Below are 24,717 nucleotides of genomic sequence, written 5' to 3'. Positions count from 1 at the left end.
TTACATCGCTTAGATTTACATAATTAGCTTATCCTTATCATATTCAATCACTATATCCGGCTTTTCTCGGATTTGCGCCTTGAATATGGGCAATAATGGTATAGTTCTTAGTTTTTAAAATTGATATTCTCTATTAAATTGATTAGTAAAATGATAAAATTCATGTCTCATTATCTGAAAAAGTACCGACACAATAGAACTTCCAGTTATTATCCTGTGATCTTGGCAGAATCGTTCTTTTCTCACTAGCGTCTAATTCGCGACACTTTTGCATGATTTATTTGCTGACGCATGTTTTTATATGTTTTGCACACATTCTAGAGAACTATTCCTGACTTTCTCCAATAGCTTCGCAATCTATATTCGGCTGAAATTCTCTCTTCTTTCTCTCCAAATCAATATATCTCGCGACAGATCGAAGGATCCAAGCGCACCAGGACAATTCATCACGCTCGGCGCCGCTGGTCGGCAGGCCGAGCACGTAGGCAAACCAGCGGGGCGACCAAGGGGGGAATCCTGGTGGGGTTCGGCGAAGCCGGCGGTGAAGGGAGTGAAGGGAGACGGGACCTCCCGTCCGGAGGTGCACCGAGGCCGACACCTAAAGTGCGCGCCAATCGCCAACTTCGCCGTCAGAGACAGTAGTCAAGCCGAAGAGAGTGCCGGAAAGATGAGCTATTCGCGGAGCGTGACCCTGCTGCTGCTCCTGGCGGTCCTGGCACGTGGTAAGTCCACCACCACCGTCCACCGCCAACCACCGTAACCCGCGAGGTGGTTACCTTCACCTCGCCTACGCGCTCGAACCCTATACCTCTCGCATCTCCGTGCGTGTGCATCTCCGCCTCGGAATGCGCTTCTCGTCTTCCTCCGTGCACCGAGGACTGCCTCTTCGCAGGCGTGAACGCTTTCTTTCTCGCCGTGGACTCCCGACAGGTTGCAACATCATGCTCGAGCCCACGGGGCTTTCACCGACGAGACACCATATGTTAAGATCCGCGTGTGTGACATAACGGCGAACATTCCGAGGTGATCGATGATAAACGTAACGGGGCGATCTGCGACGTAGTTGAATTGTGTAGCGGGATAATTTTTCAAACGTTATTTTTAATAAGTTTTATTTTTTTTACGAGAAATTGCGCTAAATCTTAAAAAATTATTGGATATTTCAATTTTATGTTTTGAAACGATCTATTTTATACATTCTTTTATGCCTGCAAGAATTTCTTCAAAAATTATTTTGATTTATCGATTATCGCTATTTTTTTTGGTCTTGAGTCTTCACTTCTTGATATAAATCGTTTATGTTTCCGTATCTTTTTTGCATTTCTGTATAGGAAGATATAAATATGGTGTTCGCGTTATATTTCGCCACGCTGTCGCAAGTTTCACTTTCGCGTGTTCGCGAAAAAATTTTAAGAGAACCGACATTCGCGAGGCTGTCATGCAAAACGAATTTTTTTAAATCTATACGTAATCAAACTTGACCGACAAAATCCTGTTTTCCGGTATTTTCGTTCGTTTATTCTTTATTCGAATAAGACAATGCGTCACAAAATGCGTCATTAAAAAAAAAACGAGCTATATTAAACTACATATATAATTTACGCTTTGTCAACGTATGTGTTTTTTTCCATAATCATGATGAAACACATTTTACTTTCATTAATCCAGTAAAATATATATTTGCATAAGTTTGCACAAATACGCGCGAAATAACGATTAATATAGAGTAATTATATATATACATATTTTTATATATTATTTATATATAATATACATTAATAAAACGCAATAATTTATTATATATAATAAATTATAATTTATAATACGTATGTCGTATTAAAAGTAAATTATATTCCGTTTTATTACGTTTTAATTAATATTGTATACCTACACAATATTTTTGCATAAGAATTATTACAACATTATCTCACTCAAGTTTTATATTAAAAGAATAAAGATTTATTATTAATGGAGAATTGTAATTTTTTTGTCACGCAAATTCTCATTTCACAGCCCAAGGTGCCGCACTACTCGATGCTCCGCCATGCCCCGATCCTTACGGGATCCACGCTTACGCTCACCCCGAGGACTGCGGGGCCTTCTTCTTGTGCACGAACGGCACGCTGACCTTCGAATACTGTGAGAACGGACTTCTATTCGACGGACACGGTGCCGTCCATAATCATTGCAATTATAATTGGGCCGTCGATTGCGGCCATCGCAAGGCCGACTGTAAGTACCACGCTACATTCACGATATTCGAATCACTCGTTTATTATACTTATTGAAAGTTTCTTCGATCTTTATCTGTCTCATTTTAAGAGAAGTACTGAACATTTGACAAAGATGTTATTTGAAAAAGTGCTATCGCATACACGGAGAGAATTTTCTCTTAAAATTTACCCTGAAATCATGGTAGTTGTGGGACAACATGTACCACCAAGAATTTTATGCGAGCTATTCTGATTAATATCCACCATAATAAAAAATATTAATATCTATTACATTCAAATATGAAATATGTTTGATTAATTTTACTAAAATATATCTAGGAAATTTCAATAATTTTTCAAAATTTACCAATCTGCTTGGTAATTTTTACCACATTGTTTGTAAAATGTCTTTTGTATATTTTAAAAATTCCTTGGTTGCCAAGTTGTCCCAAGTTTGTAGTGAATTTAAGGGTAAAATATAACAAAAAATTCTCTCCGTGTAGAAACGACATAAAATAAAAAATGAGATATATATACAATTAAATAAATTAATACTAAAGTTGGTGTGTCATTTCATTATTATTTAAATATATATTTATTATTATTTATATTACTGTTTTTTCGTAAAACCATGTAACTTATATAAATGTAAAAATCAGTCATGCGAAAGAAACATTGTCGGGAAAGTAAGAGTTGTACGAGCAGTATGACACAAGTGATTTTTTTTGGCGGCTTTAGTGGGTCACGTTAACGTCAATCATTATAATTTCGCTCTCAAGCGAATCTCTTTAGATCGCTTATCTCTCAACCGGCTTAACGTTTAAACGCAGTCGCAGACTTTCCAGTTTTCAGTCTTGTTTTTCATACTTATTGCGCCAAATAAAGTTGACGCTAATAAAAACCAGTAACAACGTATCGATGCATTTTATTCTAAATAGATATTCTTTCGGCCAGGAGGATTTGGAATTGTTTACTTTTACAATATTTATGAAAAAAAATATGAAGTAAGAAATCTCTTTCTTGTTAAATGGCGCGTTTAGTCTATTTTCAAATTCATCCCGGAACTCTCGATCCTCCTTCTTTCCAGACACGCCGATCAGCAGCCCGGGTTGCGAGTACCAATTCGGTATGTACCCAGAGAGCGACAGTTGCAGCACCAGTTACATCAAGTGCGTCCACGGTGATCCGCTTCAGGCTCACTGCGACCCTGGCCTGGTCTACAACGCCAAGACCCACACGTGCGTCTGGCCGGACGAGCTCATCCCCTTCTGCAACCCTGAGACTATAGTGGGATTCAAGTGCCCGCACAAACTGCCCCCCCACAGCCCCGCCGCCAAGTTCTGGCCCTACCCGAGGTAATGTACGTGCCACGGCGGATTATATACGGGACGCACTTCCGAGAAATCACTCTTTAATGAGAGTTCACGCGGAAATAAAACCTGGGGTCTACGCACTCGTGACATTTTTAAGTATTCGCTTTCTTTTCTTCCTCGCTTCTTGAAAGACTAAAAGAATTTAGCTTCTCAAATTTTTGTGAGCAAACTTGTTATCAATGCCATTCTCTTTCCTAATACTGATTGATAAGTGGCTTATCAATTACATTAATCGTAAATTAAGCTTGCAATAATTTCTGCAACACAATCTATGCAATATATTCTCTTTTTTCTGTTTATCAAAATCAATTTATCTTATATATTTATATATTCGTATCTCATATCTAATTTAAATATTTCCCTGAAGATTATATTCTGGTGACTGATTATATTCGAGATTCTCGACAGCTCAACACATCTCTTATGTTCTCTTCCCAGCAATTGTAATCAAAATCTAGAGATATTCGATCGTATCGTCAGATTTCTGCGCACGACCCATGCACTCGTATAAATTCCCGATTGCGTATTTATTGAAATGTGTGTGTAATTATTTTACCACACGCAACCGCAAGGTATAATAAAATTCTTCATCCTGGTCTTTCTTTCTTTTTTCCTATTTCTCTCTTTTATTACGAGAAAGATCCACTGGGAAGAAATATTGTCCGCCACTGAAGATCGTGAGAGTAAAAGGAGTCAACGTCGTTAAATGCCACATCGTTTATGCGTGGCGCTTTGATTTAAGAACCGGTCGTTCTTCTGAGAAAAATCGAGAGAAAGAGTAAAAGACAGAGAAAAAGAGACGGTGAAATAAATGGCGATGCGCATGTTTTGTTTAAATATTCAATTTTTTTGCCACGTTAACAAACACGTTATTCTTCCCCCTCGAATTATGCCAAATTATGCTGTTCTGAACGCCGAGAAACGATCTTCCAAGATAAAAATGAGAAAGTTTTTATTTAATATTGCAATAAAACTTGCAACTGCTAAATTTTGTCTCGGTCACGAAATTGTAAATATCCCGCTGTAAATTTTAATAAAATTCGTATTAAACATTGATATTAAATTGTAAATTGAGATTTTTCTATTTATCCACGCGAACCAAAAATTTACAAATGGCACAATTTTTAGATTCCCCGTGCCGAGTGATTGCGGTAGGTTGATCACCTGTGTGGACGGACATCCACGACTTCTTACCTGCGGAGAAGGAAAACTATTCGATTCGGTGAGCCTGACTTGCCTGGATCCGGAAGAAGTTCCTCACTGGTTTGTATAATTTATGTTTTAAAAGCTACAAATCTAGATCTTAATTTCTGCTTGACTTGAAACAAACTTAAACTTAAGTCTTAAAATATCGTCGATAAAATACAAAACTACTATTTATTATCTCGAAATCGAGATATATGCTAATTCAATTTAGTTTAATGTAGAATGTAAGTAAAAATATATTAATTTTCTAACTGTATATTTATATATTTTTTAGCTCAAATGGCGTTTAAACGTGGAGATGTTCCTGACAATCACCCGGTATTTTAAATCAGCGATACAAATCAACGAACATCAAACAACGAAAAATTATACATCCGATTATGAATTAAATCTTGACAAAGAGGTATAACAATATTAGAAGATTTACAGATAAAGCTAAAAGAAGATTACGTTTATAATCATGGAAAATAGTAGAAAATTGAATTATCGCAGGACAACGATTGATTCTAGAAATTGATAAAGAAAGCTAAGAAAGAAATCAATTATAAAAATCAAGAGAATTACGAACATAAATTACAAGATATTATTAATATCTTTTATACACAGAGAACAATTAGAAGAAATTAATTAGTAAAATCAGAATAATAGATGTATATTCCTGTTAGATTTCGGTTCGGCGTTGCCAATAGACGAAGATGTATCAAACGTAAATTATTATTGATAATAGACGTTTAGAGGGGACCAATTGCATGTGCAGTGCGTGAAGAGCAAGTACGATATGTAGTACATATAGTGTATTTATGCAATACGATATGTAATACATATAATGTATTTATGATAAATATAGTAACAATGTACAGCCAGGCAACATTGAATAAAATCTGGACATGCGTATAAAAAATATACAACGTACAGTTTATTCCAATCGATCTACATATACGTGGTACGAGTCTTACGATTAAGAGAGCGCGGGGGGATGTGGGAAGAAGAGGAAAGAGTGAGAGGATGTGGGGAAAATATTTACATCTCGACTGATGCGACGGGGGCGAATAGTGAACGGTTCGGGAACCGAAAAACGAGATGTTCATTAATTAACATTGTTATCAATTAATAATACGAACCTCCATTGAAGGGGGAGAAGAGCTCGATCGATCAAAGACATGGACGGATCGATGGATGTAGACAAGTTTCGGTCCCCAAAAATAATTTCCTCCTTTTTTATTAAGTCTAATTCCGTTTTTTGAAAAACAATTCTGATAAAATGCATTTCACTGAATTTGTCGCAATTTATTCCATATTACTTTTCATTTGCAATTTAGGTTTTATTTAATATTTTCATAAGACTCTTATTTTATATTACCTGAAACTTTTAAGAGATCGATCATGCTTGGTTGATTTTATTACAATTTTTCGAGATTTGTAAAAAACATTCAAGTGTCTTTGAGAACTTTTATCATCTGTTTTATGTTCTGTTATTAAATAGCTAGAAAGTTTTTTTCCATTTTTCATGTAAGTTGATTTATCTTAGATCTCAAATTAATTCATTGAAATGATAAGTTTCTCACGAATGCATTTTTTATTCGTGAATTAATTGAAATAATAAATTCGTTCCTCATTAATTAGGAAGAACCGAGAACTGTGTAATTAATAAGCAGTTGTTACTCTCACTTTTGCTCAACTTTGAATTTCATATTCGTATCTGAAAATTAAATCCTTACATGGCGAAGGTGAAATCAAAATTTTATCCAGGAGAAAGAACTTTTCCTTGAGGAAGTAATACGGAATCGCGCGGGACTTCAACTTGTCCGACATTCGGGTATTGATTTCGGAACGTTAAAAAATCTAAGAGTTTTAAAAATCTCGATCCTCTACGAGAATTCTATAGAATTATGAAATTACGGAACTGCAAGATCGCGCGAGAACCTGGGGGAGACTCGACGAGAGAGAACTGCTCGAGTTCTCCGCGTCGATTGACGATTTTCGGGGATCTCGCTCATCGAGAAGGGATCTCCTGGCGCTTCCTTCGTCCTTCCAAGGCCGGGACAGGACGACCTTGCTGCGGCTTTAGTTCCTGGGACGCGCCCGCAGGGGAATCGGCAGGGCGCCCGACGGCAGAGGCGGCACGCCGGGCGGCAGGTTCTCCTCTTCAGGCTCCTGCTCGTTGCGACCGTCGGACAGCTCGCCCTCGGTGGGCGGCGGTGTCGTGGGCACGTCGCAGTCCTCCGTCGGCGGCACCACGCATCTCAACGACCGCCTGTCGAACACCAGCATGGCCGGGCAGCGCTGCAACCGCGGGTAACCACCCTGGCACTGCCAGTAACGGTTGCACGACTTGCCCAGCGGCACGTTGCCGTTGGCGTCGTCGTTGCAGAGCGCTGCAAATATTAGGCTGCGTCTTATTTCTAGACTAACTGGGACGTGTGCCTAAGGCTCTCAACGCTTTCGAGGACTGGTTAATGACGACCGAGATATGCAAGACCGTATTGTTCATATACATAAAAGTATGTCAACCATTATCTATGACTCTAATAAATTTAATTTATTTTATTATTTTTTGTTTATTATTAAGAGACTCGAAATATTTTATTGTAGCAAAAAAGCAAATTGCGTTGGTCGGTCGTTTTTTTTTGATGAATTTCTTATTATTGCTTCGTTGCGAACTGACGTGATATCGACTCGGTGAAAGTCGAAAACTTTCATTCGGGATCTTATCCCGATCTACGATGGTTAATTCGAAATTTAATTATGCAGTGTATATATATTCGTCTCTTTTTTTTCACTCTGCATATGTATAAAAGTTATTACCGTGATTTTCGAGACTTCTCAAAAAGTTCCAAAAATATTAAATTAACTAATCACTCAATTATTAATTAAACATCATGAATATTTAAACAAAGCATTTTTATAAGTGAAAAGTTACTTTAAAATATACGTTTTGATTAATCTTTTTGTCTTCCTAATATCTTTTAATTCCTAATATTCCTCTTAAAATATTGCAAGAAATATTAAATATTTATCTGAATTTTGAAATATTCTTGATTAGTTTTCAACCTTTTGAAAAAGAGATACGAACTCGCGTGTACGATCGATGCATCGGCTGGCGTTTGACATTCAGAGAGAGGCGATGCGAATTAATAAGCGGGTTTTATCGGTTCCCGAGGGCGAAGAGGGGGAGAAAGGCGCGACGAGAATTCACTTCGAATGCTAATTAAGTGCCTCGCCCATTTTTCCTTGGGGCACTGACTCCTGGAAAGAACCGAGAAGTAGATACGAGGAAACGCATCTCGTCCTGTCCGCCCACTTTCGAAAGTGAAAATGATCGTTATAGGCGCGATTCCGCTACTCGCGAATTCAATCAGTCTAAAACCGCGCCTCCGTTTAAATTCAGCCGAATGCAATTAATTCCGGTTACGAAGATAAATAAGAAAGTGAAGAGATCCAACTTAAAGTATATTCGATGAGAGTTATTCGCGAAATATCGCGCTTCCTTATTCCTAAAAATATTCCTTAACACACTTCACGGTTTTCAAACAGCATCCGATCATCAACTACATCATTTCTTGTGCGAGACAATAAACTGCCGTGTTTAATCTCTCTCTTCATCAAACGCGTCTCAAGTCTTGATATATAAATTCCAGCAACTTTCTAACAAAATCCGCTCGCAACCTCTCGGCCTCTCGATCATACTTACGATGCTTCTGACATCCCTCGACGTTCTCGGGCCAGTCGCAGGACCTGGCCCGCTCGTTGTAGAGCAGACCGCCTATGCAGAGCTGCTCGGTGGCGGTGCCGTTCCAGCAGGTCCAGTACCTGGTGCAGGACGTCTCGTGGCCGAAGATCCCGTACAGCCAGTCGCAGTGCTCGGTCGGGATCGGCGGATTCGCCTGGCGTTTGCCGTCACAGTAGTTCGCGCGCCACGGATAATCGCAGCCCTCGGTGACGCCGCGGTGCTTGCCGGCGAACACGAGGCCGTTCGGACAGTCGAACAGCTCCGGGCGACCATTCACGCACTCCCAATAGCGATCGCAGTACTCGGCGTCGCCCACCACTCGCGATTTCGTCTGGCACGGGTCCTCCTGCTGCTGCTTCTGGCCAAGCGAGCCTGTAAAGCGCGAAAGTGTAAACGCACTAGTACAACTAGCCGGATTATCCATCGTACTCCTTGGGATATGGGATCGTTTCGAATAATGCCTGGGATCACGGCGAGGAAGAGAAATCCTATTTTGGAAGATTAGGAGCTTGGTCTCTTTATGTGGAATTTAGGAGAATACTTATTTCCTCATTCGTGCATGATTAATTTATGATTGAAGATAATAGTCTTCTCCTCTTCCTGGTTTCCTTTTGCCTCAATTCCCTACTTTCTCAACGCTAATCGTTGCTACGTAAATTATCTAGAAGCTCATTAATGGAGCTCTCAAATTTATCCGCCAATTTATCGCGTCATTAACCTTTTTCGATAAGTGTTAATTATCCTTTCCTTTCCCTTTCGTTCCCCGTCTAATGAGCCGCGATTACGAAATATCGGAGTGCACGTATCGACGTATCAAAATCACGAATTCCACCTGCACGTGTCCTCGTCGAAGGACACCGAGCGTCCTTCGGCGAATATCAAGGATATGCCGGCATATAAATTTGATTCTGGCGAAGTGCAATTTCGCAGTCATTTAGGCTGCGGTCCACTTGACGCTACAAATGCTTTGGAGCGTTCTTCTTCTCCTTCTTTCTTCATTGAAAGAAAAGAGAAGAAAAATGTTTCGAAGCATTTGTAGCGTCAAGTGGACCGCAGCCTTAGCGTCACGATAAGTCGAAATTTGTCGAGTCAATTCGAAAGTTACATGTGCGGAATTAATTCATCGCTCAAGGATACGAAATGGGATACGGAGTGTATATCCGCGTTACATAGAAAATGTTTGATATTCCACAGCAGGATGACATCACGAATCTCTTTCGCCGATTCGCGAAAGATTATGCGCAATTCTTCGCACAAGGACATCCACGTCGAATGAAAAATTGAGACTAGATCCCGAGATGATATCGTCCTTTCAGGATATATATGTTTTCATTCACACTGAGAAAAAAAATTTGTTAATTCCAAAAAATATTTAGTCCGATACGAGCAACTAAATATTTTAAGCAATTTAACTAAACATTAGTTAAGTTGCTTTAATTAGTTAAATTCCATTAGTTAAATAGTTAAAATATTTAGTTGCTCGTATCGGACTAAATATTTTTTGGGATTAATAAATTTTTTTTCTCAGTGCAGGACATTCCTCTCATAAGGATATAAATATGTTGTTTTTCTCACGGGGTTCATACGGGACTAATATTTTACAACTTTTCCTAGACGCTTTTCTAGAAGATTTGAACAAGTCACTCAACGTTACTTTGTAATGCCTGTATTTCTATGTTTATTCTTTTTATCTTTAATTCTAAATTAAATTAAGGAATTAAAGAGACTATTGTATTTTCATTCAGGATCTGCGTCGGAGTAGCATGCGCAAATCGAAAGTACGCAACATAAACTGCTGGCGCCGTTTTACCATGATGTCCGATCGTTTCGCTAATGATTCGACGGAAAAGCAAATAGTAAAATAAGGTGGGAAGCCGGCACGAGGCGCGCTCCCAAGACTGCTCTCGAGTGAAAGTGCCTATAGCCTTGACTTGCAACCTTCGGGGGCAGTTCTGGTCCACACCCCTGCTCCACCTCTATATGGACCTTATCGGTCCCCCTTTAGCGCACGAAAGATTCGATCGACCGGTCGATTAGCCTAATGTCATTCTCATCCTCGTTTCCAGTTGGAAGAATGTTTCATCGTCAAGCGATAAAGTTATGTTATAAACTTTTCTCAGTTTTATCTTTTACTTTCTTTTTCATTTTCACTCTGATCTTGTTTCTTCATGTGTACTTTAATCCTGACTTAATGTGAATTTTCAATTTTGTTTTAATTTTAAATTTAAATTTTATTTTTAGTTAACTTTCTAAGAAGTTAATGTTGCATTATAGGAAAATCTCTCTCTCTCTCTCTCTCTCTCTCTCTCTCTCCACAATAATATTAATTTATTTTAGTTTGCAAAGGAAGAAGTTTCTTGATTCCATTAATTTTATTTTATGAAACAAAAAGTATAAATTGGCATATCATTCGTCGACAATTTCAATTTTACTTCTCATCTCTTCTTATTTTTTTTCTCCTGTTTTCTTATAACTTGTAAGCTACATTGTTCCGCCTACCCGAGATACAATCTGAGAATGGAATGGAGCCCTCACTCTTGCTCAATCTCTTTCTCTCTCAGGATCTGCAAATCGAGATTGAGATGAAAATAAAAGATCTTCAGAAAGGAACCGACCGGAATCTTCGACAGGTTCTGTCTCTCGGTGCTCGGAGCAAAACGAGGGATCATGACCCTATCTCTAAAACCATTTCGCAAAGGATTTCTAATGTGTGGTACCACGCCTCAAAACTTTTATTTTCATCTCAATCTTGATTACGTTATTAAAGTGAGACTTTAATAGTGAGACTCATTATACTATATTATGTCAAATTATCTTTGATTATAAAATCCATAGTATCATTACAAGGTATGCTAAAAATGCATAAGTACCGAAATAACGAAATTTCACATCTTTCAGGACGTTGTAAAGGAAAATCAGGATCTTGAAAAGGGTTTTCCGAATTTTCAACATCTACATAAGCGTCAAAACAAAACAGAACAGATTCTATCAAACTATAATAGTGCAATCTCGATAGTATAATCGTCTCGTTGATTATCACGTTTATATGCTATAAATACACTTTTATGTCATAGCCTTTAGCCATAGAAAAGTTGCACGTTGTTGGCCAACTAGTCTGAACGGATAAGGGAAGGAAAGCGAAGCACGATCGATCTCACGATACGAATAATCTCGTGGGGAAGCAAGCTTTGCCCGTCTGAGAAAGGACGTCTAGAGATTGTGAGTTTCCACCGGCATGGATTGCGTAAACTGTGGCCTTAATTATCGCTAAAAATATCCTTATAATATCTGAATCGCTAAATATAGGTATATCTGCATTTCCCCAATTATATATTTTTAAAACTCTAAAATCTTAAAAGTATTAAATCTGAAAAGCTCATAAATGTAACTTAAAAATGTATTTCTGAAACGTATTTCTAACGTTCTTTCACTTCGCGCGTAAAATAATAAACAGTAATGGAATTTTAAATTCCAAGAATATTAAATATTGGAAATTTTGATTCCTGAGATAAATTCGTTTTTGCTGCAAAATTAAAGTCTATAGCATTTTTATTTTCTCTGTTTCTACAATTATGCGGTATAAACTAAAAAAAAAAAATACATTTGCTATATTTATATATAATAAAAATTATCGATTTCAGATATTATTTTTACTTATTTTTCGTTAATCAAACAAATAAAGAATGTAAAAAAAGATTCTTATCTCTTTCTCGAAGAGGTATAAGAAGAAATTCTCGCTACGATCGTCGACGACTGCAACGTATTCAGACAGTAATGCGATTATCAGGCATTATCCTGCTTCTCAAGAATGCTTCATTATCGCCGTCAAGGGTCCGCAATAAGAGCTGTGGCCCACCCATGAGGGCGATCCCGCGCTCGAAAAATGACGAAGATAAATCCAGTTGGATGTAAGACCGGCGCGATTAATCGATTTGCGCGCGCGGTCGTCACGGTGCCGCGAATAGGTGGAGACATCCACGGAGACGTCGTGGCGAATTACGCAAACGAGACGCTTAGTTAACATGGCACCGGGTTACTTTCCCTTCCTTTACGACTCCTTGTAGGCAAGTAGCCTCGGAGCCGCAATGGCTCTCGGCGGCTGCAACTGGCTCGCCGCAGAAAGCAGGATCGGCCGGCGCGGTGCGGCGCAGCGCGGCGGCTTTGCTCCTCGCGAGGAGCATTTCACGCTCCGCGCAAAACACGAAGCCCCGGATGAGTGACGGTTTAAGGAAGTCCCTCGCCTTGGATTTACGAGGAATCGACTTTGCGCCGCGCGGGAAGAATTCTCGCGCGGCGTGGTATAGATTTATTGGCGGTGATGGATGATCAGAGCGCGTGAAGCATCATCGTTAATTTTTAGAAAGTATACTTGAGAAATAACGCGCAATAAAAATGTGAATAGCTTGAAAAAGTATTTCACATAATTTTATCGTTTGATTATTCGGAGGAAACTATTTTCTTGTACAAGACTGAATTTTCGCTGCAAGAAATAAATTTTGCTTAGAAGATATTAATATATATGTCTGAATTTCACTGATTTTTTTCTTTCCCAGGTGGATTTTATCTTTATCATGTTAACATTTCTCATTTTTTTCAATATCAGTGGCTACTTGTCAAAATTTTCAGTTAAATGTCACGCAAACAGTTGAAATAAAAACGTTTCTTGTTAAATTTCCTGCTATCGGATTAAATGTCACCTAAATTCCTCTTACTGGATTAGACGAAAAAATGTATCCGACTTATTTTCAAAGAGCAAACTAAATCATAAATCTCTCTCTCTCTCTCTCTCTCTCTCTCTCTCTTTCATTCCTGACTTTCTCACGTTTCCTTCCATGATAAATAAGCAAACTCGATCCTTCTTGAGACCGGTAGAACGTAAGAACACCCGAGGAACGTGAAGCTAGTGCCCCGCCTTATAGCTTGGACTCGATAAAGCGCAACGTGTTCCTCGACAAAAGCGCGTTCCGCGTCGGAACAACAACGGCGTTTACGAGATCCGTTTCTCCTTTCCTTCCTATCTGCACCCTTTTTATCGTCCAATCGATAATTCAAGTCGAGCGAAACGTTTTACTCGACGCTATTACATCGCCACTTCCGGAATCGGCCAACACGTTAACGTTGCAACTTTGCGCTGTAAGCGCAGGCGTCGGGAAAGCAGGCGTGGGAAGCAGATAGATAAATAAATGGATGAATGAATGGAACTCTTTTCTACGCGAAGATTACGCACGGTGGCTGCCGGTCAGTCCCGAAGTAATATTTCCAAATGTCGCCGTAGAAAGTAAGACCTCTTGCGTAAGCGTTATAAAGATGTGAGTTATCGACAATCATATATTTTTCGAGGAAGATCAGATAGATTCCTTCGCCACTATCATCGATAGACATCGTAGACACGAATCCCGATAAAAAAGAACAAAAATATGATGAAAAGGCATTTATGATTTTCATATTTTATGATATGTAAACATTGTAATCTACAGAGAGAGAAAGATTGAAAAGAAAGATTAAAAATAAAATTGAATAATAAGACGTATATAAATTAAAATTTTTAAAAATAAAAAAAAATTGTCTTACTATAGTAAAAACAATACTGAAAAGAAACAATACAATATTGAAAAAAAATTGAAAATAAAATTATAACAAAGATAAAAACTGAAGAGAAAAATAAAAAAGAAAAAGGTGATATGAACGTCAAGTTCAAGAATCCGTGGATAAAAGATATCTATCAAGTTTGAAATGACTTATATATGATTATAAAAAAATGTAGACAATTAGAAATTAAAAATAAGATTACTTGGTTCATACATTAATTGAAGTAACTCTGCTTTTCATGTTTTAGAGCAAAAGAAGATTTTATAGAGAAATATTTAAAGATTTAAACTACAAAATTTTAGTAGATAATAAGTAGCATATTTCCACCCCACAGGGTGTTCGCTAAATAATTATAAATAATCGAGAGAAGAACGGAAAGAAGCAGAGAGATAGATAGAGAAAGAGAGAGAGAGAGAGAGAACTGCAGAGTGAGCTACTTTCATATTTTCACTCCCGGCACACGGGAGAAAGTTCTCGAGATGTGTGAAACCTGGTGAATGGCCACCATTGTTCTTACGGAGATGCGTGTAATAATTGCGGAGCGGTGGACTCGATGTTTACTACAGATTCTGCAGTGTCGCGAGGATTGTGCAATGAAAATTGTACCCAAGCTCATTATCTAACTCCACGACATTGTTCTCCTTTATCAGATTGGTATTTATGTAATTTGGCATACGAAATTACTTGACGCCCACTAGTTTTTTTTTCTACTTTCGCGAACATGAGATTAATTTAATGAAATATAGTTGTCGTATTATTATAATTTTTTACAATAATTATATAATAATTTTGTTATGTAAAATTAGTTAGAACCCCCTTAAGAACGGGGAGAGTTAAAGAAGCCTTCCGGTTTCCTTCACTACCATCAAAAAATTGTCAAATAAATATGGAATTATTAATTTAATATATTACAAATTATTCAGTATTAATTCAATTGTTAATTAAATTTGTATATGTTATCAATAAAAAAACGAAATAAGATTCTAATTACCAACTCATGGGTAAATTATAATTTATATTTATTTATAGAAAATTAATATTTCCTATCTAATGCAAAAGTGACAATAAATACTAGTGACTGATAATAAATAATAAGTATCGATAGAATGATACGAAACCGCCGCTCATGAAAAAATGAAAAAAATGAAGTAGGTCGCTCTCATGAATCATCGTCGATCTCGCGAAGGACACGAGGACGATCGCTTTAATCGATATAACGTTCAATGTTCATCGCTTTATAAAAGAAAGTAGAACGATGTGCGGTTTTTCAGTTTCACTGCGAAACGACAACAACTGCGTGGAAATTTCACCGTTTTCATTCTCGCACCTCGCTCAGTACGTCTCGGTTTTATTGATCGACTGTTATTATTTATAAAGATAGCCAGGCGGACGTACCTATCTCGAGAGTGAAAGCCGAACGGTCGATAGATCAAGTCAAGATCAAAGGCGATTTACTTCTAGAATGTCGTTTCCGTGATTTCATTTAAACAAATATTGGTAAACATTTAATTTTGATGTTATCGTAACGAAAGAAATATGTATAATTATTGTTTATAATTTATAAATATTGATAGGAATTGTTAAGATTTTTCAAAACATTTTTATTATCAAAATACATTATTATTAATTATAATTCTTAATGCTTTATAATTAATTTCTCGTTAATGATGTTACCGAAGACAAAATGTAATTATTAAATTAAAAAATAAAATTGAAATAATTAATTTATATAATATCATAAAAAATATTCTGTACTAATAATTAATAAAATTCCCAAAATTGTAAGAACATGAAAATTATTACAAAAGACATTTACAAAAAATGAGAGAAAAATAAAAAAACATTTAATTAAATATCTAGATATAATTAAATTTATTAAGACGTGACGTAAAAAAGATCTTCTTTTATTAAAAAAAGGAAAACAAAATTTAATTAAATGCCTATGTATTCTTTTTAATAACTTTATCGCGTTATCATTATAAAATTAACATTATTATTATTATAAAATTTTAAAAACTATGGTAATTTGCTTTTACTAAAAAAAATCTGATTACACATCCATAAATTTCACATAAAGTTTAAATTAATAAAATGATAACACTAAGAGATGAGATTACTTATTGAGAACATTAGTAATGGATAACAGACATTAAGAATATTAAAAATTATCAAATGTCTTTTAATGATAAATTTAAAGCAATATTTAATATATATCTAAGCACGTAGATAGATAGATAAATTAATAATATTAATCTGCGCGGTCGCTTCAATCAATCAATCTCTAAGAACCTCAAGGCGAAGCAAGGAGTAACAAAGGAGGAGCCGAAGAAGACGGAGGAGAAAAAGAAGAAGAAGAAGAAGAAGCGGAAGAGGACTCACCCTGCGCGGCCAGGAGCACCAGGACGAGCGGAAGGATCTGCTGCGACATCCTGCGAAAACGGCGATAGATCTAACGCGAAATGTCAATCCCTAGTCGGCAAAATATTCCTGGTTTACGCCTGGGGAATATATTCTCTCTTTCTCTGCGTCGTCGTGTGGGAGCCGAGGAAGCTCGGCTGATGAGTTTTCGTGTCGAGACTGGTCACTGGGAGAGGCGTTTGCTTGGTGTCTTATATGAGCGCCCCACTCTCCATCCCCGGCCGATCTCTTGGGCCGCATAGGAAGGTTCTACCTGGAGAACACACCTGATTTCATCTATCGTTCTAAAGCTGATAGTCGCCCGATGACACCGTCGTTAAACGCATCCGTCACCATGGAATCCCTTCGCGTGACTCATTAAAAGAGAGACAGTCCTTACACACGTCCTTAATAATAATAATCGTTATACCCGCGGTGATTTATTATATATTGAGGAAGGCCATTAGCTCGTGCTTAACGCTTCGACTGCTTTGGATGACTGTTTATGTTTCCTTGGGCGTAATGATACTTGTATAGTAGCTGACGACCTCATTTTCTATTTAGTTCTCATTAAGATCTATCGTCTGTGGATAACATAAATTAACAGAGGAAAAAATAAGATCTTCGATTTAAATACTATGGCTTCTAAGTAAATACAAGTGTAATTTTTTTATCATTGCTCCGGTAATTAAGTTAATAAATATCTTATCTTGACAATACCGAAACTTTTATTAAAATATTTTCCTCGTCAATCCATTTTTCTATATTGATCAATAATACGCAGTATAAAAAGATAATAATAATAATAATTGTGTTTATGTGAAACAACAAAATAGATAGAAAGAAAGATAAATGAATAGAAAGTCGCATTTCCAGTAATTTACTATACTGACATTAAAATATAATTGAGAAATGGCACAAAATTGACTTATGATGAAAAGGAGATACATCATAAATCATCCAAAAATCTTCAATCTCATATTCTGTTAAATTCTCCAAATCAGTAATGTAGTACAAATTGATTCTGATAGCATGCGTGTTTGAAAAACTCGCCTATCCCGTCAGGTACAAATTTTCCGTAGATAAAACAACATTGCCAGGCTTGACCGAGCAAGACTAATTAATAGTTGATACCGTCGAGTCTTCGGCCTGCAACACGTACTCTTTCGTGATCGAAGAACAGGTATTCCGCCACGAAAGAGAGGGGAAGTGAAATTCTGTTCCGAAGAAAACGAGATCGTCACGGAGTGCGAGTAAAATTTTTTCTCATTAATTAGAAAAAAAATTCATTCAGTAAAAATTTCATTTACACACAGGAAAGAAAATTCATTCAGGAAAAAAATTCACTTTACGTCAGCGGAAAAGAAAAAGAATATTTGTAATTTATAATTATCATATTCTAATATTATAATATTACAATATTTATCTTCTCTATATATTATATAAAGATTGAAAAAGAAGTGTAAGATAATTTGATTAAATTTTGGATATTATTTTTTTAAATATTGTTTACTACTTTAATTTATTATAATAATAACGTTATCTACATAACTATCTTTTTACGCTTGTCGATTTTAATGTTTTCATTTTAATTCACAATTTTAATTTAATTAATTAATTTCTTTCCAAGCGCTTCTATCTTAAATTCGAATGATAATCAAAATAATCAAACTGATTCTATCGCATGTATCGTTATTATAATTATCGCGATATCCTGAAACGAGATGTTCACAAGCACGTGGCGCCTATCTTTTCCGTTATCTCGAAGCGCTACCGTTAACCGCAACGTTTATTTCGCGTGCATGAGCGGCCTCGAGACGAGGCCTTCACGGTTTCTTTCCCTCCCCGGGTGGCCAACCGGCCAGCTTCACGCGATGAGACGGTGAAAATAAAGGTGAAACACTCTCGATGAGTCGCACGAGATGCCTACTTCTCATGCAAATCGTGTCACGTTGATACGACAATGTATGATTATATAACAGACATAATAATATACGAGGGACGGAAATTTGTTTTTAGAACGGAGAACACCGCTTGTGCGTGAGGGAGAAACGACTTTCAAATTTGCTTAATAATTTCAAAATGCTATAACATATTTCGTTGTATTTGTTCTGTCTATTCAGATGTCAAGGAATTTGTAACGCTTATTACAATACTTGTTAGTATTATGTACTAACACAGTAATCTTGATATTAAGAGCATAGAAAGGTATAACGAATTAGTAACTTCTTGCCTCCTTTCACTCGTTTCCTCGTGGTCCACCGGGAATTTCTACAAATTACTACGGCGATCCTGACCATCAAGAAATCCTGATCGCTCACCTACGGCAACATTCCAATTCCAACGGAAATTCGCGACGGAATTCGAGGCGTTCCAAGGATATTTATTTTTTGTTCAAAGCTTCGCTTTCTTCTAGTTGCGGGATCAAGAGAAAAAGATTTTACACACAAGTTGGAAAAATTCTTTTTAAGAATGCTGATGTATTTGCCTCCGTTTCAGAAGTTAGATAGATAAATATATTTTTAATATATTTATTTATGATATTATGTAACGCGCATTCGCAGTGCGTATGGATTGTTTGAGTTGCAAAAGGCGGAAATTTTCCAACTTTCGAAATTAAAAGATATCCGCTAGAAACCTCACTTTGTGTTCTTCTAAATCAAAACAAGAATTAATGCTGATGAATAAAGGAAGCAAAAATATTGCGTTAAATGACCGGCGCTTTCCGGAAGGATGAAGGGAATTCAAGCCTGGCACTTCAAGGATTTTCACTAGGTGCTCTTATGCAAGTGAAGGCAACGACGGAGAGGACAAAAACGGACGTTTGTTGGATAAAATTATCACGATGCTCGGTGGGAATGGTCACAAGAGGAAACGAGACACATAAGAATGAAACAATGGGACGCCCAGTTTCGCAACTATCTCGCAATCCCACCCTCGATTTGCAAAAGAGGAGGTCGATCGTTAACGTATCAAATTACTCACGCGGTCACGCGGATGTTCGTGTTTTCTATCCCGTAACTAAAGTTCTCAGATAAAAATTTAAAAAAAGTTTATTATAAAAATAATGATTAATAAAATTAAGGATAAGATAAAAGACAACAAATAAGAATTAGAAAATTTAAATTGCTTCTTATTTTGAGTCTTGTTAATTACTTAAAATGTGATAAATTTAAAAAATAAATGATAGAGAGAAATACGAGATTAATGCAAATTAATTCTCAAGAATATTTATATATTTAAAGCAGAGAGGTTAATGATTATAAAATATAAAGGCAGACATACTTGAAATTTTTAATGTTATTTTTTAAAAGTTCTTATAAAAATTAGTATATCAAAATGTTTGCAATACATTCTAAGAGAACGCCTGAACAGTGGCAAGCCGTGTTGCACTAGAGTAAAACTGGCTACATCTCGATAGAGATATCGTTTAATTTTCATAGATAAATATAACTCATTTAAAAATTCATTATTAAAAAAAAATTCCTTTTATACTTTTCTCCCATTAGATATGATTTAGATAAAATTAATTTTATTTTACCTGTACTCAAACTATTTGAGTCTTTAGATTTCAAATACGTATTTATGTAACCTTGCACAGTTAATAAATTAATTTTATAATATAAAATAGGATTTATTGATTTATATAAGAATTTATATATATTATATACACACAAAGATATTCAGAGATTATTGAAACATGTCGAGAATGGCTGATATATAAGTTTAAGGGTTAATACTCTCTCTCTAACACTCTCTCCAATCTCATACAAAATTCCGCGACAGTGCAACTTTCCGCGATGCAATCGCATTAACGCGTTACACACATTGCCGTAATTGACTGGATGCAGTAACAGCACGACGCATGCCAACAAATTTCTATTTTGACGAACTTACATAATCAGAAGCTATTTCAAGCCGTGATTCAAAAACTCATTTCGAGAATATTTTTAATCTTGTGCATAACATTATAAATCGCAAATTATAACTCGCTAATGCATTATTTCAAAAAAGTTTGCCAAAAGATTTGAAAAATTCCTCGACAAATTTATAATCAATTTTTCTTTAACAAAAGAATTATATTATTGTGTTATTACATTTTATGATTTATATTTTATAATATTTCCCTCTCTATTACTGTACAATGTTCAATATTTTATACATTCTATAATACTTATTGTATATTTTTTGTATGGATCTAAAATATTTTTCTGTAAAAATAATTCATTCTATATCTCGATGACATCTATTTTAGTACTTAGGCGTGGAATTAAGATTCTGTCTACCCTATATGCCACGGTGTTGCAAGGATTAGAACCTTGTTGAAAACCGCGAACACCTGTCACCAAGCGAAATTACGAAACGCGCCGCGCGACGCGGGGAACTTACAGTCGCGTGCAATCATGTAAAATGCTGAGATTGTAAGTGTCCCGGCGAGAAAGTAATTAACAAGGAAATGTCTCGTGTTTTCTAACGCCTCTCGTGGAGGCGAGGCCAACTCTTTCATCGGTATGACACTTGATATATGATATCACCGATTATATAAATTAGGTGAAATGTCACGACAAAATTACATTCCGGTAAATCACGTTATCCCTTCCTATATATTTAATATCCCTCATAAAGTTAACGGAAGCTGTATTGAAATTCAGAATAAAAATTTAAATAGTCCAGCTCAAAAGAATTTTTTTAATTAAAGTTTAAAGAGTATCACAAAAAAGATGAATATTAAAAAATTTCGAAAAATAATCCAAACAAATCTTCCTGAATGTAGAAAGATAAATTGTAACACGTGAGATAATCCATCATCGCTTTTGTTACAGATAGCTGCAGCGCGATAAATATCTCAATCCACTTACCAGTCATCAATCGCCTCTTCCATACAACTATTATCATATTCTATCGCGTGTCCACCATAATGATATCTGTTGTAAGAATTTCCCCGTCTATTGTAAACCCAATATGGTCACGTCGATATTGATAGGCCTGCCGGGGGGGGGGGGGGGCGAATAGGCCAGGCTTGAGAGCCTCTGAGAGAGACCCGAGATGAAGGTGTTGCGAGGAGTCTCTGGACCGCTATGACCCGGAGAGCAAGGACCTCTGGTCCTTGGACGCGCGTTCGAGTCCACCGTGTTCCTCTGTCCTTTTATTTTTCTTTATTGCATCGTCCTTTTTTGTCGGACGAAACCCTCTCGCGGCCCTGCCCGCTCCTTGAATCCTTTTTAATTGTTTTATCATCGTTCCGCATCCCCCCTCTCGCTTTCTCGCTTTTTCCTCCAACGGTTCTCTTCCCCGAAATAACTCCCATCATTATATTCTCATCATAGGACACTTAGCCAGTGAACAGTCGCGAATGTACAGTACTGAAAATTTTGTGAGAGACATTAATCATTCTCAAATAATTCGTCATATATACATATGTATTCTCAATTGTGTCGCAATTTAATTTTCTAATTAGAATAAAGATGCAGATTATGTATAGAGCAGAAATTTTCATTAACGAAAAACTGACTGCAAACTATTCACCTTTTGTTATCTTTCTAAGATATTTCAAAATACATTGTTGCATTTTGATTTAATTATTTTTGCAATTTTTTTTATCTATAAATTTTACTTGTACTTCGCTGACTGAAAATTTCCATAAGCTTGTCGAATTGTCTCATCTCTAAGGAATAAAAATGTCGCTCAGAAAATATCTGACAATTAATCTTGTCAGAAATATTAAATGTTCTCGTTTGTGAATGCAGAAAGCGATGATAAAGTTAGCGAAAGGCGTAGCATTTGTCATTAGTGAGCTACCCGTGCTGCGGCGATACGACGCGTAATCTCAGATGTGTATCCTACGTGTGTATCACCGACAACAGCCTACACATCGCCATTTTGTCATATATTACCACTTTAGACTCGTATAAGGATGGCTTGCGTGTCGCGACTCGCGATTAAAAGGACCCTTTTCTTCTAACAGGCCGGCCGCTCACAAAGTGCAAATATCTAAACGCGATATAAAGGATTGTCTTATATAGAGCGTCTCAAAAGCGACACTCGTCAGCTTAAGATAAAGCTTGAAAATTGAATCGTACATCTGCAAAAAGATAAAAAGTTGCAATATAATTAAAAAAAATAATTTATGTATCTCGTGTACTTAATTAAAATATAAAAAAATTAATAAATTATTTATATTAATTTTCACTTGTTTATAATAATTCATAATTTTTTTTATCGTATTTTATATTTAATATTTAGATCACGTTTAATAAGTCATGTTATACATAAAAATATGTTGGCTTCTTTAATTGACCTTATTTATGAGGTTTAGTAATTTTTGGACTACTCTGTACGTGTTTCGTATAAAAAATAATGTGAGCCGCGCGAATTTATCGCTTACATCCACCCACGGACGATGTTTATCGTCGATTCTGCAATTTGCTGCTCGTTTTTGATCACGCATGTTATTTATGCAAACTCGACTCTCCGCTTTAGGCTTCGAACGAATTTTGTCATTGTACTCCAACATTAATCATAAAAAACAAACTGATCATAAACGAGGGAAAGAATGAACGACCTTCCTAAGTTGTTCTCGTTTTTCTCTTATTTCGATCCACCAGAAATCAACCACTGATCTGCTGTCTTTTGCAATATTTCATACAATTTTATTTTCTTAATATTTTAAACTAATTTTTTAAATAAAATTTGCTTATTTGTTAAAATATAGAGTGAAGAATGCACTATAAAAATCGTGATATATTTTTATCTCTATTTACCATTACGGATATTCGAATCAAGTTCCAGCACTTGAAAAAAGCCTTAAATAAATAGCTTTCGGACATCCAGCGCGTTAATTTCAACCATTTTAAATAAAAGATACTTCCAGTTAATCTACAACTACATAACTTTATTTTAAAGTACCTAGAAGATAAGAAGAATAAGTTTCGCGAGAAAGAAGATTTAAAATTAAACGATAATTACGCTATATCTTTACTCTTCATTATTAATGTCAAGAAGTCCCATAAACGAAATGTGAAAATAATTGAGCGTAATCGATGTTACTTGACATGCATTTTATTTCGATAGTAATAATATCGTTGAAAGAAGTTATCGCACTCGCGCTAAGTGCTTATAACCCTCCGGGGCTCGCTCTATCGTTCAGCGCTAAATTATAAACATATATGTAAAGAGTAGCAACGGACCACCTACGACAGGCGCGTTCCTCAACGCGCGTGCACTTCAACCTGCGCCGCGACGTACCGATACGCCCGAAATGAATTCGAATGAGCATTACGGTATCAACGCGCGTCGATTGCATTTTTAACGTCGCTTCGGATGGTTCCTGCCTTAATACACAACGTTTCTCAAACCTGTTTTTCGAGTTCCTTTGCGCAAACGGAACGCGTGCAGTGCAAACGCGGGACAAAGCTTTAGCTCAATTCAAAGACTTAAGCAAAATTCTGGAAGGAGAATCCGTTCCTTATCTGCTTTCGAGGAAATGCGTCGAAAATTTTTTAGAAATGTATATACACTTTGTTAAAACATTCTCTGGCGAATAAAAAATTGTTTGCCAAGAAACAATTTTAAGACCGAAAAATCGATGTTAACACATATCACACTCTTAATATTACATATTAATTCAAATGTAATATCACATGTATTCTATTTGTATTAGCAAATTAAAGTTGTTGTTGTAAGTAAAAGCATGAAAAGCCATTTATCATAGATGACAGGGAATAATATTCCCAACATTCTTCAGGCTAGCGCGTTCGCCACTTTGCTTCTACGCGGCCATAAAATCATTTTGCTTCTAGAAGGTTTAAATTTATTTGCTCCCTACTGCGCCGTACGCATCGAAAACTTATTATGCCTCGGCGAGAGACCAAAACACCTTGCAACTTTGTACTTTGTAACGTTAAATATCTGATAGTCTTCAAACACTCAATCAACTTATATGTTTCTCTTGAATAAACTTTATATACGTACAATATATTCATGAACAAAATTATTGTTACCTTTTTGACAATAACAATCTTTCAGTTAAATAGATAAAGATTTTAAACATTTGTAGTTAAAGAATAAAATTTTTTTAAATACGAAAATAAATTGAATTACTTAAAAAGACCGAAATCTTGAAAAGAAATCTGAAGAAGCTGAGAAATCTCTCGTATCGTTTTCATTATCGATACTTAAAGAGATTCACGCAAAAGAAGCTTCGACAAGA

The 24,717-nt window shown here is 36.3% G+C and overlaps 2 protein-coding genes across 2 annotated transcripts; one reads left to right on the top strand and one right to left on the bottom strand.

Annotated features, from left to right (window-relative positions):
* Positions 1 to 561: 561 nt before the first annotated feature.
* On the top strand, positions 562 to 5,700 carry Cpap3-d (cuticular protein analogous to peritrophins 3-D). Its single transcript, XM_071717411.1, has 5 exons — positions 562 to 722; positions 2,014 to 2,232; positions 3,301 to 3,568; positions 4,715 to 4,849; positions 5,067 to 5,700. The coding sequence occupies exons 1-5, from the start codon at positions 668 to 670 to the stop codon at positions 5,080 to 5,082; spliced, it is 693 nt and encodes a 230-aa protein (XP_071573512.1). The 5' UTR covers positions 562 to 667; the 3' UTR covers positions 5,083 to 5,700.
* LOC139779145 (peritrophin-1) lies at positions 5,687 to 16,681 on the bottom strand. Its single transcript, XM_071717408.1, has 3 exons — positions 16,491 to 16,681; positions 8,484 to 8,894; positions 5,687 to 7,167 (listed from the first exon to the last, which is right to left on the bottom strand). Exons 1-3 carry the CDS (start codon positions 16,537 to 16,539, stop codon positions 6,857 to 6,859), a joined length of 771 nt encoding a protein of 256 aa, XP_071573509.1. The 5' UTR covers positions 16,540 to 16,681; the 3' UTR covers positions 5,687 to 6,856.
* Between the last annotated feature and the right edge of the window lie 8,036 nt (positions 16,682 to 24,717).

Source organism: Temnothorax nylanderi, unplaced genomic scaffold (assembly GCF_030848795.1).
Source record: "Temnothorax nylanderi isolate EJ_2023f unplaced genomic scaffold, tnyl_v1.0 TNYL_tig0212_pilon, whole genome shotgun sequence".
Classification (NCBI taxonomy): domain Eukaryota; kingdom Metazoa; phylum Arthropoda; class Insecta; order Hymenoptera; family Formicidae; genus Temnothorax; species Temnothorax nylanderi.
The sequence above is the reverse complement of the archived record's forward strand: the minus strand, read 5'-3'. Positions and strand labels throughout refer to the sequence as shown.

Excerpts from the sequence above, each read along its gene's own strand:
- Cpap3-d (XM_071717411.1), top strand. The coding sequence starts at position 668 with ATGAGCTATTCGCGGAGCGTGACCCTGCTGCTGCTCCTGGCGGTCCTG. Across the intron at positions 2,233-3,300 it reads CGGCCATCGCAAGGCCGACT|ACACGCCGATCAGCAGCCCG; the intron begins GTAAGTACCACG and ends CCTTCTTTCCAG. Across the intron at positions 3,569-4,714 it reads AAGTTCTGGCCCTACCCGAG|ATTCCCCGTGCCGAGTGATT; the intron begins GTAATGTACGTG and ends CACAATTTTTAG.
- LOC139779145 (XM_071717408.1), bottom strand. The coding sequence starts at position 16,539 with ATGTCGCAGCAGATCCTTCCGCTCGTCCTGGTGCTCCTGGCCGCGCAG. Across the intron at positions 8,895-16,490 it reads GGTGCTCCTGGCCGCGCAGG|GCTCGCTTGGCCAGAAGCAG; the intron begins GTGAGTCCTCTT and ends CGCGCTTTACAG. Across the intron at positions 7,168-8,483 it reads CGAGGGATGTCAGAAGCATC|CGCTCTGCAACGACGACGCC; the intron begins GTAAGTATGATC and ends TAATATTTGCAG.